Source organism: Chiloscyllium plagiosum, chromosome 16, assembly GCF_004010195.1.
Source record: "Chiloscyllium plagiosum isolate BGI_BamShark_2017 chromosome 16, ASM401019v2, whole genome shotgun sequence".
Lineage (NCBI taxonomy): Eukaryota > Metazoa > Chordata > Chondrichthyes > Orectolobiformes > Hemiscylliidae > Chiloscyllium > Chiloscyllium plagiosum.
In genome coordinates this window covers 50,583,530-50,598,558 of record NC_057725.1, presented here as the reverse complement: position 1 = coordinate 50,598,558, position 15,029 = coordinate 50,583,530, and the positions used below count along the sequence as shown (strand labels likewise).

The following is a 15,029-nucleotide window of genomic DNA, read 5'->3' as shown; positions in this document are numbered from 1 at the left end:
ATGTACCTTTGGTGCGGCATGTTATCAAATTCATTCTGCAAGTTCAGATATACCTTATCTACAAGACTCCCATTACATACATTGCTTGTTAGATATTCTACGAAAACTAGCAAATTAGCCAAACACAATTTGGTGGAGGCGGTTGAATAAAGATGGACTCTACCACAGGTATATATTTTTATTCTTAAAGTACTCAAAATGGCACCGGATTGTTTTTCACTGTGTTTTACTATAGCATGAAGACCAGAATTGCACACAATATTCCAAAAGTGGCCTCACCAATATCCTGTACAGCCGCAACATGACCTCCCAACTCCTATACTCAATGTACTGACCAATAAAGGCAAGCATACCAAACACCTTCTTCACTATCCTATCTACCTGTGACTCCACTTTCAAGGAACTATGAACTTGCACTCCAAGGTCTCTTTGTTCAGCAACACTCCCCAGGACCTTACCATCCTGTCCTAATTTGCCTTTCCAAAATGCAGCACCACAAATTTAGTAAATTAAACTCCATCTGCCACTCCTCGGCCCATTGGCTCATCTGATCAAGATCATGGTGTACTCTGAGGTAAGCTTGTTCGCTGTCCATTACACCTCCAATTTTGGTGTTATCTGCAAACTTATGAGCTATACCTCTGATGTTCGCATCAACAACATTTATATAAATAATGAAAAGCAGTGGACTGAGCACCAAGCTTTGTGGCATATCACTGGTCACAGGCCTCCAGGATGAAAAGAAACCCTCCACCACCTGCATTCCACATTCAAGCCAGTTCTGTATCCAAATGGTTAGCTGTTCTTCTATTCCATGTGATCTAACCTTGCTAACCAGTCGACCATGAGGAACCTTGTCAAATGGTTTACTGAAGTCCATACAGATCACAATAGTTTATTCATAATTTATCTCAACTCATTTTATTACTTTTTTTTAGTAACTCTTTGTTGGTCTTTAAAAGTTGCCCAATCCTCCAGCCTGCCACTGACCTTTGCATTTTGTTATGCCTTAGCTTTTATGCTATCTTTAACTTTCTTGCTTAGCTATGGAATCTATTTTCTCTCTTAGAATTTTTCTTCTGTTCTGAAATATATTTGAGTTGGGAGGAACTGAATATCTCCTTAAACGTCTGCCACTGTTCATCAGCTGTCCGTTCTCTTTGCCTATTTGTCCAGTGCACCTATGTGCATGTCTTTGTTTAACAACAAAACGTTAATATGGGACTTGAGATTCTTATCTTCAAACAGAATACGAAATTCCAGCAAGCTATAAACACTTTTCTCGAGGGTACTTCACTATGAAATTATTAATTAATCCCATCTCATTACACAATACTAAATCCAAAATAGCTTGCTCCCTGGTTGTTTTTGGAGCAGTGTGGGAACCAATCTTAAATGAGATTAATTATTGTCACAGGAATACAAATATTGAAAACTATTTAGTGTCACCATGCTCCCACACCATCTTGAAACACAGAAAATAAACTAAGTTATTAATGCAATAGCACTCATCTTTACATTTCCTTCAAAGGATGTCCTCCCTCTTCTAATGATAGGCTCTGGGATCTCTGGAACCGATTCCAAGGTCTTGATTACGAGCTTCACTTCTGCTAGCGCTTTCTGCAAATGCCACGTCCAAGCTGGAGCCATGGGCTTGACTTCAGGCTCCTCTACCCCTGAGCTAATGTGTGTAGCAGTTGGAATAAAATTAAAGCGAATAGGGACAATTTGGTATGATCTAGTTGAGATTACTGAGATGCGGTTAGAAGAACACCATTTCTGGGAGTTCAATCTCCAAAGATATTCAATGTTTCAGAGGTATGGACAAAGAGGAAAAGGAGCTGGTGTAGCTGTGTGAGTAAAGAAAATGATCACTGCTGTAGTGAGCAACCACTGCACCCAAACCAGAGCTAACCATGGGCCTGGAGCTAAACTCTGTGCCCACGCCATGGTCCACCAGCACGAAGCAGTCGGCAAGCCTGCCCATGTTCGAGTCACTGCTACACATCAGCCAACCCTGCTACTCCTTCAGTCACCCATGTCCAGCTGCAGTTCAGCCTATGGAGACTTTCTAATACACTCTAAGAACTTTCCCTTAAGGCTACCCTTGCAAATTTGATTTACTTATCTGTATGCACTTTAAAATCGCCAAAGAATATTGTTGTACCTTTCTTACCAGACCCCAGCATTTCCTAGTTTACATCATGCCCCACTGTGGAATTACTATTCGAGGACCAACATGGAGTTATTTCCCTTACTGTTTCTTATTTCTCCCCAAACTGATTCTATGTCATGACTTCCAATGCCAAAATGATTGCTCACTACAGCAGTGATCATTTTCTTTGCTCACACAGCTACACCAGCTCCTTTTCCTCTTTGTCCATACCTCTGAAACATTGAATATCTTTGGAGATTGAACTCCCAGAAATGGTGTCCTTCTAACCGCATCTCAGTAATCTCAACTAGATCATACCAAATTGTCCCTATTCGCTTTAATTTTATTCCAACTGCTACACACATTCAGATACAAAGCTTCTAAATTTGTCCTATTATCCATTTTCCCTACTGTTGTATGATTCATTAGTGCAATGTGACATTCCTTTCATTTGCTGGTAACAATCAGCCTCACTAACCCACATTCCTACCTTCTCCTCAGACTTCGATTTTTAAAAATTTACCATGCAACAGAACCTCCCCCAACCCAACTCCACCCCATGATTTAGTAAAATTTAATGCCCTAATGGGGAGGCAATGGGCTGGTGGTATTATCGTTGGACTTTTAATCCAGAGACCCAGATAATGTTCTGGGGACCTGGGTTCAAATCTTGCCATAGTGGATGGAGGAATTTGAATTCAATTTTAAAAAATCTGGAATTAAGAGTCTAATGATGACCGTGAATCCACTGTGTATTGTCAGGGAAAAACCTATCTGGTTCCCTAATATCCTTTAGTTAAGGAAATTACCATCCTTCCCTAATCTGGCCTACATGTGTCTCTAGACCCACAGCGATGTGGTTGACTCTTAACTGCCCTGTGGGCAATTAGGAATGGGAAATACATAACAGCCTAGCTAGCGATGCCCACACATCTCGTGAACAAATATTAAAAAAGAATAATATCTATAGACCTTTTTATGCTAGTCATGAGTCTATTAAGCATTTCAGCAAATCAGACTGTGACAGCACCAAGGCCAATCTCATCTGATATCAGTTGTCAAATATAAAAACTACACCTTCTCCTTTTTGATCCCCACAACTCTTTATCTCACAACAATCGCCTCCATTTTACCTATGCAATGGAATTTTCCTTACCTTTAAAAGTCGGAGTACTCTAGCAAGTCGCACCAATCTGAATATTCGGACAGTACGGATCTTATGCACACTGCGCTCAAATAACTGGTCTATGATAATATCAGCTGCTGCTAATGTGATAATGAATACATCAAACTGATTCCAGTGATCAAAGATATAGGCTTTCCGCACAGCAAGGGCCTGAAATTCATAAAGGAAATACCTGTAAATATTCAGCTATCAACCAAATTATGACCTTGATGAACACTTAGGATCTTATTTCATTGAAAATTCATTAACAAGGTCAAATCAGTCTTATCCTCACTGTTGAGCAAACTCTGTACATAATATACTATAAAATGTGCAATTTCCTTCTATCCCTCTTAAATTCATTCATGTACTGGTTTCTCAAAAAAATGCTCTTTGTACCTCTGACTGGCAGCGTAGTTATTTAGCTCTCTGATACATGCATCCATGTAACAAACTCATTTTCTCGGCAGAGCATTGACAAGTGCCATGACACCAAGAGCAAATGGCAGCTGACACTTGGATCCAAATGTGCTATCTCACTACTACTCACTGTCGTGAATTATTCTGAGATGAAATGGCATCACTAGCTTCGGCCAAACAAATTGAAAATTTCATATTCAAGCCGAATGCAGTTTGAAAAATTAAAGAGTTGCACATATCTTGTTTCTAAAGCAAATTTTCTAAACACTAATACATCACATATTTTCAGCAACAAATGAGAATGTCTGTCCCTAGGAAACCTGATTCAAACACCCACTGGTCTAACATCTGTCCCCTGTTTGCTTGAACAAAACAACATTTTTATACAATGCAAAAAGAGTTCTAGTATCTTGTTTTTTAAAAACTGTAGCATCATCTTCCACAGTTCCTTGATTTAAAGGAGTCTTTTTAAATTCACAAAAATAATAGCGCTCTTTGCATGCTTCCATCTTTAGGAACAATGAAATGACATTTCAAAAATACTTTTCATCGTTTCACAGAAGCAAACTCAAGTCCTTTACTAAATTATCCCAGGATAAATTTTAAATCCACTTCTAATCATATGTTGTTAGTGTTCTGAAATCTCAGATGAGCCACCAACTTTTGTCACAACTCATTGGGGTAGTACACTGCAGGTGCACCCCACTCGCACCCTCACCATCTCCCCCCCCCCCACCCCGCCACTATTCTTGTACTCATCACGAACATGAAAGATAATTATCCAAAGTCCCCACTTTACATGACTGTCATACCTAGGTTCAAAGAAAACACTCAGCAGGTTTCTGCACTTAACAACAGCCAGCTGTGGCAAACAATTGTTTTTTTAAAACTGCACAAAAGAAACACAAATCGCTAAATTATAACTCTCTGCAACCTAACTCTATTCTTTCCATAAAAAGAAAATCCATTCAATACTGAAGAATATATGGAGAAAAGACAAGGTACAAATATTACAAAAAAAAAAGAACTGCAGATGCTGGGAATCTGAAACAATAACAGAAATTGCTGGAGAAACTCAGCACGTCTGGCAGCATCAATGGCGACTATTCATCAAATGAAGAGTCTTCAGCTTTGATAAATAATTATCGATTGATGAAGTCACCGGACTCAAATATATCACAGGTGGGAAAGTCAGTTATCCACAGATCTGGCACCAGTCTAGAATACAGTCTTCAATAAGACATTACCCTTCAGTTCCGATCCAGATCTTTTGGTTCTTTGATGAGGACAAATCGCTGTGGACACACAGATTCACAATCTTTCATTCACCAGTCAAGGATTCACCTTGACAATACTTCTGAAGTTCCTTTAAAGTTGCAGAGAAAGAAAGTAACTATCTGCTTGAATTTTCTTCTACTTCTCCAACCTTAGAAGGCAGAGACGCTTCAAAGAGGGAGGGAGGGAAGGAGGGAGGGAGAGAATGACAGCGAGAGAGAAAGAGAGCAAGAGCCAGAGCGAGAGGGAAAAATAAAATTTTCTTTTTCACAGTCTGACTATTTCTATTGTATTATTCAAACACAAAGCTGCAGCCACTAACTAGGAATGAAAAAAGAAACTATTACAATCCTGAACACATTCAATTAGTCCTGGTTGAAAAACCAATCAAAAGTCTGTCACTGGACAGAATTGTCCCTGAACACTTTTCCAGGGAGCCAAGGTGTCTCGCATCCTCCCCCAAAGTAACATAGCTGATACAACATACAATGAGTTCCAAAAACTTGTGTTTTTTTAAAAACTGCAACATCATCTTCTACATTCCTTTGGTTTCAAGGAACACCTTTTAACATTTGTAAGGCCAGGGTCCAAAACAAAAGTTTACACATACAATACATACTGGATATAAATTTCATGAAATGACATAACAAGTCCTGAGAATGTTGGCTCCATGGATTCACAGAATCCCTACAGTACACAGAAAGGTCACTTGATCTATCGAATCTGCACCAACTCTCTGAACAGCAACCCATCCAGACGTACACCCCCACCCAATCACTGTAAGCCACATTACAATGGCTAAACTAAATAGCATGCATATCCCTGGACACTACAGGACAATTTAGCATAGCCAATCTATCTAACCTACAAACCTTTGGACTGTGGGAGGAAACCGGAGAACGTGGCAGAAACACATGAACACGCAGGGAGAGTGTGCAAATTCCACAAACAAAGTCACCCAAGGCTGCAACTGAACCTGGTTCCCTGATGCTATGAAACAGCAGTGCTAACCATTCTGTTATGGACCAGTCCAGACCCCCTCAAAACATTTCAACAAAGTAGCCAGACCCTAACTTTGCAAGTTGTTTTAAACAGATACTCCAGGAGGGATGCAGTTAGCCAAACCACGTAGTTTTAAACCAAACAGAATTTATTTACAAGATTACCAAATGATACACAAACGAGAACAGAACCCTGAATAACTTAACCAATCTGAAAACCCAACAGATCATCCCAACTTAATGATGCTGTTCGAAATACTTGCAACAATCCCCATAAATACCCCCTGGCACAAAAGGTAAAATCAAACATAGGACATTACAAGAGAGGATCAGCCTGGACCTGCCTGGACCCAGCCTGGACCTGGGTCTAGCAGTTTTTACAACTGCCTGACTGCTTTCAGTGAATAGCCAGTCTGCCAAAAACCAAATCAAACCGGAGAAAAACTGAGTTGGGTGAACTGGCCACACCTATCATTGTGCAAGTGTATGTTTTAAACCTTGAAATCTTTTTGCCTGAGGCAGTATCTGTTAGCTATAATCAAACTAATCGTAAAACATTTCAACCTTAGACTTTTCAGTGTCTGTATCTTCTACAACCTCTCTGAAGAACAGCCAAGGACAACATAACCTTGTTAAAAGAGCAGCATCATCACATCTTCCCCGCTTAAAAAAAGTAATCATCAATATCCAAAGATGGGTTCATTTCAAAACCCCATAATATTAAACTGTCAGTGCTCCACAACAAACATATACATTACACTGACAATAATCATGCAAATACACATGACTACATTTTGTTTCAGTCTGTTTTACTCCTGCCATAAATGCCTCCATTTCTCATTCAAGTTTCGACAATGCTTTAGCAATCACATTTTCTCATCCTGCAACATGCACAATTTTCAAATTGAATGGTTGTAACAACAAGCTCCATCTAGACAGTCTGGCATTTCTGTCCTTAAATTTCTCTACAAACTTCAATGGGTTATGATCAGTGTATATGATTGGGTCAGACATGTTACTGCTAATGCAAACATTGAAATGTTATAAAGCAAACATCTAGCTCAAAGTTTCCTTCTCAACTGTAGAATATTTCTGCTCGTGACTGTTCAATTTCCTGGAGAAATACCTGATAGGTCTTTCTATCTTCTCGTCGTCTTCCTGCAAGAGCACAGCAGTGATACCTGCATCACTTGCTTCGACAGCCACCCAAAATGGCTTTGCATAATTAGGTGTGGCTAATACTGAAGCAGTGGTTAACACAGCTTTCAGGCTGTCAAATGCCTTCTGACATTCTGCTGTTCACTGAAACCTCTTGTCTTTCTTCAGCAATTCAGTGAGTGAAGCAGCTACACTGTTAAAGTCTGGTATACATTTTCGATTAAATTCACTCAATCTCAAAAACCGTAGTACTGCTCTTTTCGTTGATGGTATGGGAAACTCCCCAGTTACCTTTGTTTTTTGCGATATTAAAATAAGCTTTATCGGAGGAAGCAGTTTTACGAATATGTAAAGAAACTAATTTAAGGCAGACTGATTGCATAAAGGGCTTGGAACCTGCATTCTGCAATATAAAAATCCACTGCAGTTGGAATGAACAGTTGTCTTTAGCGTAAGTATTTGGATACAGAACAGGAGAAACCATTCTAGTATTTTATATAATGCAATTTAATATATATCTATGCAGAAAGAAATTTATTGTGGAAACACACAAGGCCCTTGAAATGATTTGTCGAAAATCTCTAACGTGTACAGCCTAGATTATAATGATTACTGATCATAATTCAGGCATACAATTGCAAACAGTGCTACCAGTCAAACAACTTGATGGTTACTTCAGATAGTTGAAGCAGATTGCCAAATATAATGAAATTGAGGCATGTGACTGGATCTGCAACCTGATTCATTGGGCAAAGAAGTGAAAGATGTGCTGCCATTTGACTTGATTAGTGTTGAGCAACACAAATGTCAACAATTGCACAAAGAGGCATACAAAGATCTAGTATTCCAGGCACTTTGGAAAACTATAATTGCAGGCTGACCTAATGTACCTCAAGACGTCCAGGAATCCTTGTGATCAGTTTAGGACCACCGATTTTTAAACAGAAGTATCTAGAGGTATAGCACACAATGGTAGGTAAATTTTAATATCCGGATCACTCCAAGAAGACATTCTAACAAAACTGCACCATGATCATATTGCCTTTCAGTATACTAGGCATCTGCCAACTGAAACCAAATGATGACTCGAGTTCAATAGTGATGAAGAGAAGGCTGTGAAGATGTGTAAACCATATCAGCCACAACAAACAAGCCACCACAAGCAGCCTTTGATACCCCACAAGCTTGTATCACACTATTGAAACAAAATTGTGACAGACTTATATGATGTCTGATGAGTTTTTTCTAGGTGGCATGTTATTTTTACCAATATTCAATAATAAGTACATGATAGGTCAAGTGTCATACAGAGTACCAATTTGGTTGTTCGGGATGCCACAAAAAAAACTGACAACAGTCCTCAGTATGCAGACGAGCAAATTTGGTAGTTTTGCGAGATGACACCATTGACACATTATCAACAATTAAAATAAAGTACATCATTTCTAGTGTTAAATTCTTAATTTTAAGATCTGGGGAAAAAACAGTTGCAATGCTTCCTCTAAGGACAACACAAATGAGTGCAAGTTTATCTTCACCAACTGAATTCATGTTTCTGGGGCAAGTTCAAATGAATGTTCCAATCCATCACCAAACCAAGTTTCCACTTGAACAGGTTATTCTGCTATAAACGCGCATTTCGTTCATGCAAATTCACTATAACGCAATTGACAAATTGGGGACACTGTTTCTATAATGCAAACTTTTAAAGTGTCTATTGGTTATACTGCAATTCCGACCCTATTTAGTTTAAACGGTGCTGCTATTACGTGATTTTCTTATAATGAAAGATTGGACAAGAACGGAACAACGGTGTTATAGCAGAATTGACTGTACAAGCTACTGAACTAATAGCACAAAGTCATAGAGATGTACAGCACGGAAACAGACCCTTTGGTTCAACTCGTCCATGCCGACCAGATATCCCAACCCAAACTAGTCCCACCTGCCAGCACCCAGCCCATATCCCTCCAAACCCTTCCTATTAATATTCATTTACCAATCCAGATGCCCTTTAAATGTTGCAATTGTACCAGCCTCCACGACTTCCTCTAGCAGCTCACTCCATACACGTACCACCCTCTGCATGAAAACGTTACCCCTTAGATCTCTTTTATATCTTTCCTCTCTCACCCTAAACCTATGCCCGCTAGTTCTGGACTCACCCACCCCAGCAAAAATACATTGTCTATTTATCCTATCCATGCCTCTCATGATTTTATAAACCTCTATGAGATCACCCCTCAGACTCAGACACTCAAGGGAAAACAACCCCTGCCTATTCCACCCCTCCTTATAGCTCAAATCCTCCAACCCTGTCAGTTTCCTTGTAAATCTTTTCTGAACCCTTTCAAGTTTCACAACAGGAGACCAGAACTGAGTATAATATTCCAAAAGTGGCCAAACCAATGTCCTGTACAGCCGGAACATGACCTCTCAGCTCCTATACTCAATACTCTGACCAAAAAAGGAAAGCATACCAAATGCCTTCATCATTATCCTACCTACCTGCGACTCCACTTTCAAGGAGCTATGAACCTGCACTCCAAGGTCTCTTGTTCAGCAACACTCCCCAGGACCTTACCACTAAGTGTATAAGTCCTGCTAAGATTTGCTTTCCCAAAATGCAGCATCTTGCATTTATCTAAATTAAAATCCATCTGCCACTTCTCAGCCCATTGGCCCATTGTAATCTGAGGTAACCTTCTTCACTGTCCACTACACCTCCAATTTTGGTGTCATCTGCAAACTCACTAATTAGACCTCATATGCTTACATCCAAATCATTTATATACATGATGAAAAGTAGAGGACCCAACACCGATCCTTGTGGCACTCCACTGGTCACAGACCTCCAGTCTGAAAAACAACCCTCCACCACCACCCTGTCTTCTACCTTCAAGCCAGTTCTGTACCCAAATGGTTAGTTCTCCCTGTATTCCGTGAGATCTAACCTTGCTAACCAGTCTCCCATGGGAAACCTTGTTGAATGCCTTACTGAAGTCCATATAGATCACGTCCACTGCTCTGCCCTCATCATTCCTCTTTGTTACTTCTTCAAAAAACTCAATCAAGTTTGTGAGGCATGATTTCCCACATACAAAGCCATGTTGACTATCCCTAATCAGTCCTTGCCTTTCCAAATACATGTACATCCTGTCCCTCAGGATTCCCTCCAACAACTTACCCACCGCCGACGTCAGGCTCACTGGTCTACAGTTCCCTGGCTTGTCCTTACCACCCTTCTTAAACAGTGGCACCATGTTAGCCAACCTCCAGCCTTCCGTCACCTCACCTGTGACTATCGACGATACAAATATCTCAGCAAGGGGTCCAGCAATCACTTCCCTAGCTTCCCACAGAGGTCTAGGGTAGAGGATTAAAAAGAAATGCATTAACAACTGTTAAAACCGGGTGAGGTCGGGGGCTCCCTTCTTTTTTGTCAGTTGCAACAAATATTTTTATTTTCAACTCATAGGTATCACCCTTCAACTAGCACCTTGCTTATCTGTTGTCTTTGGAATGTTCATCAAACTTCCACCAGAAAAAGCAATGCATAATATTAGTTTAAATCATTGACTATTTCCTTGTTTCCTATTATTAATTCCCAGTTGCATTCTCCAAGAGTTCCACACTTGATTTACTTTCTTTTTATGTACCTGCAGAAGTTCTTGTAGTTTGTTTTTATATTGCTTGCCAATTTACCTTATAATCAATTTAATCCCTTTCTATTAGCTTTTTAGTTATCTGCTGCTGGTTCCCACAAAAAATTCCCAATCCTCTATTCTACTACAAGTGTTTGCCAGTTTGTATTCATTAGAGTTTGATTGAGCAGTGTGCTAAACGAACTTTGTTAATGAGTGGTTCATTCTTCTTATCAGTCCTTCTTTTTGATTGGGAATAATTTTTACTAAGAGTTATGAAATATCTGCTTAAATGTCGACCATTGCTCATCCATTGATCCCTTAGATTGTTCTACCAGTCCACTTTCAGCAATATTTCTTCATGCCTCCATAATTCCCCTTAAGTTGAAGAACATGGTTTGAGACATGAGTTGCTCATCGATAAATTGAGTGTGAAATTTCACCATGTGGTGATCCCTATTCCCTGGAAGATCCTTAACTACAGGTCGTTCTGCTGTAACACATGCATCGCTATAGCCAATTCGCTATAACACAATTTTGGCCCCATTATTTTAAATGGTGCTGGTACTACATGATTTTCTTATAACACAGCATTACACAAGAACAGAGCTACCGCATTATAGCAGAATTGACTGTACAATATTTTTTATTAATCCTACCTCATTATACATTACCAGATCAAAAATAGCTTGTTTCTGAGTAGTTTCTGTAATTACTGCTCTGAGGAACAATCCCTTTTGCACTCTACAAATTTATCTTTCACGTTATCCTTTCTAATCTGATTTGTCTAGTCAATATGCAGATTACCTTCGCCTATGTCAATTGTAGGGCTCTTCTTAAGGCCTTGATTATTTCTCAATGTAACTTTTGTCTCACAGTTAGCCAACGTTTTTTAGACATACACATGATTCCCAACCATGACTTCTTTCCCTTCTTATGCCTTATTTCCACCCAAACAGATCCCACTTAATGATCTATTACACCTATATCACTATTCACCACCACAATTACACCTTCACTTACTAACAATGCTATCCCACCACCTTTTCCTGAATACCTACTCTTCCAGAATGTTGAATACCCCTTAACATTGAGTTCTTGATTACCTTACAACCACATATCCTTAACAGCAATCAAGTCATATTCGTTTATTTCCATTTTGCAATCAATTAATCTTGTTCCAAATCCTGTGTGCATCCAGATAAAGAGCCTCACGCTAGAATATTTCACCACTGGTTCTAAGTTCTGCTGCACTCTTCTAATTATATTTTCTACGCTTTTCTATCATACTTTGCTTCATCACTAAGCTGCACCTCTGCTTTCTAGTTTCTTATTGTTTCTTAAACAAATTTTCAAATGAAGTTTTGCCTCTCTTTAATTAGTTTAAAGCCCTATCTACAACCCTATTTAAGTCACCTGGACACTGATACCTGCATGATTCAATTGAAGTCTGACCCAATGGAATAACTTTCTTTCCCAAGTATTGACGCCAGTGTCCCCTGAAATTGGAACCTATTTGTCTCACACCAATTTTTGAGTCCCACATTTACCTCTCAAATCTTATCTACTCTGTGCCAATTTGCACCTGTTTCAGATAATAACCCTGAGATTATTAATCTGTGTGGTTCTACTTTATAGTTTAGCCCTGAGATGTTCATAGCCTCTCAGCAGAGTCCCTTTCCCTAGGTTTGTTATCTTCATGTAGCACAACTGGATTCTTCCCCTCCCACTTCAAGTTCCTCTCCAGCCAAGAAGATACATCTTAACCTTAGCATCAGTTAGCTGATACAGCCTTCAGGACTCTGTCTTTCCTGCAGAGAACTATATTTATTCACCTAACTTTACTATCTCCTTTTATTAATACATTTCTCTTTTCTTCTCACACTTGGGTTCTGCAATCTTTCTCCATTTGGAAAATAAGCTGCTATTCTGTTTCTTCTGTTATGGACCAGACCAAACCCCCTCAAAATATATTAAGAAGATAGCCTGGACCTTTTCTTTCAAGTTAAAGATAAGTGTAAGGTGTTGCGTTCCAGATACAGTTCGACTTCTCAAACTATTTCATGTTAAGCAAAACACACTTTATTCAAATACTTGTAGGCAAAATATAGTAAGAGAGAGAAAAAAATGGCTTAACTGTAACTCTATTGAAATGTCTAAATATTACTAATTAACTGTTCCAATATAGTACATCCCAATAACACAGTCTTGACAAAGGCAAATTCAGAAAAAAAAATATTTTCTCACATGCAACTCCAGCAGCAGGAAAATACCAAGAGAAAAATCAGAGTGTAGCAGGGAGAGATGTACTGCAACCTCCAAATCCTGCTAAGACCCCAGCAACAATTGCTGCACTGAAAAGCTGAAAAAAAAACTTTAAATCCTGGTTTGTCAGAGAATCCACACCCATTCAGGCTGCTTCTATTGTCCCAACTTCCTTAAAAAAACCCCAAGGCATCAAAAACTATTTAATCTAGTGGCTCTGCACAGACTGTTGGCACCTCCACCTTCAAACCACTCTTCAAAAAAACCCAGGACAGAATTCATCTCTTAAAGACACAGCATGTGCACACTGTCCAAGTGGGCAAGTTCACATCTTCTCACATTATACTCCAGCTAGGTTATTTTTGCCCACTCAAACTAACTACATTCCTTTGCAGATTCTATGTCCTTTTCACAGCTTATTTTCCAATCTATATTCTTATTATCAGCAAATGTGGTAACCATTCATTTAGTAATAGATATGAATTGTAAACAACGGAGGTCAAAACATTGATCTCTGTGGAACGTCCCTCTACCATCCTGCCAACCCAAACATGAACCATTTATACCTACTCACGGCATTCAATTAGCCAAACAAGCCTCAATCTAAACCTATATGTTGCCCACACACTGATAATGTTTATGTTATACAATAATCTTTGATGTCGAATTTTCAAAATGCCTTCTGAAAATCTAAACATCCAACTGGTTCTCCTTTATTTACTATACTTGTTACTTTCTCAAAGAACATTAAGAAATTAATCAACCATGCTGATCCTTTAACAAAACCATAGAATCACAGAACTTACACAGTGTGGAAGCAAGCCGTTTGGACCATTGAGTCCACACCAACTAATTCAGGCTTATCCCCCTACCCTATTCCTGTTACCTTGCATTTCCAATTGCCAATCCACCTAACCTGCACATCTTTGCTTTGCGGGAGGAAACTAGAGCACTCAGAGACAGACATGGGGAAAATGTGCAAACTCCGTACAGGTCGGTGCCCAAGGGTTGAACCCGGGTCCCCAGCACTGTCAGGCAGCAGTGCCAATCACTGAGCCATCCAAAATCATGTTGATTCCAATTGCATTACGATTTTCTAACTGCTCTGCTATAAATTCTTTAATAATAGATTGGTATATGATGTTATTAAGCAAACTGGCCCATAAATTTTTCTTCCTGTTTCCCTCCTGTCTTGATTACAGGGATCATATTCACTATTAATGTAACCTGATGGGACCATTAAAAAATTTAAAGAATTTTGGAAAATTAAAGAAAAACCAACTAAACTATATCCACAGTTATTTCTTCTTATATCCTGGGATGAAGCTAGTCAGGACCAGGGAACATGTCAGGTTTTAGTTCTAATAGCTTTCTCAGCAGCCAGTCCCTGGTGTTCGTGATTGCTTTAAGTTCCTTGCTTATTTTCATCTTCTGATTCAGAATTATTTTTGGGATATTGTTTATAAATCCTCTGTAATGAAAAATACAGATTTAAAACATCTGTTTAATTCATGTGCTTCTTCTCTGACATTGAGAGAATGTCAGAGAAGCACAGAACCATTTGAAACAGGTATAAATTGCACCCCAACTGGAGTACCCATCCTGTACGGTTTCATTGTAAACTCTTCAGTTGTCTAACCTATATTCAGTTCCATTGAACATGGTTTGGGTAATGCATATTCCATACAGTCAAAGCCCAAAATTGCATCAAAATTTTTCATAAGATCACAATTTACACATATCCCTGTGGTTGTCAACCATTTTTGACAGGTCAGGCAGCATCCAAGGAACAGGAGAATCGATGTTTCGGGCATAAGCCCTTCTTCAGGAATGAGGAAAGCGTGTCCAGCAGGCTAAGATAAAAGGTAGGAAGGAGGGACTTGGGGGGGGGCGTTTGGAAATGCAATAGGTGGAGGGAGGTCAAGGTGAGGGTGATAGGCTGGAGT

The 15,029-nt window shown here is 39.3% G+C and overlaps 1 protein-coding gene across 1 annotated transcript in view; it reads right to left on the bottom strand.

The window, feature by feature from the left end:
• LOC122558097 (sodium/hydrogen exchanger 10-like) overlaps positions 1–15,029 on the bottom strand; it is a 373,845-nt gene that overhangs the window by 229,047 nt on the left and 129,769 nt on the right. Inside the window, exon 16 of the mRNA XM_043706417.1 lies at positions 3,312–3,491. Coding sequence (XP_043562352.1) covers positions 3,312–3,491 — 180 coding nt within the window. The remainder of the gene's footprint in view (positions 1–3,311; positions 3,492–15,029) is intronic.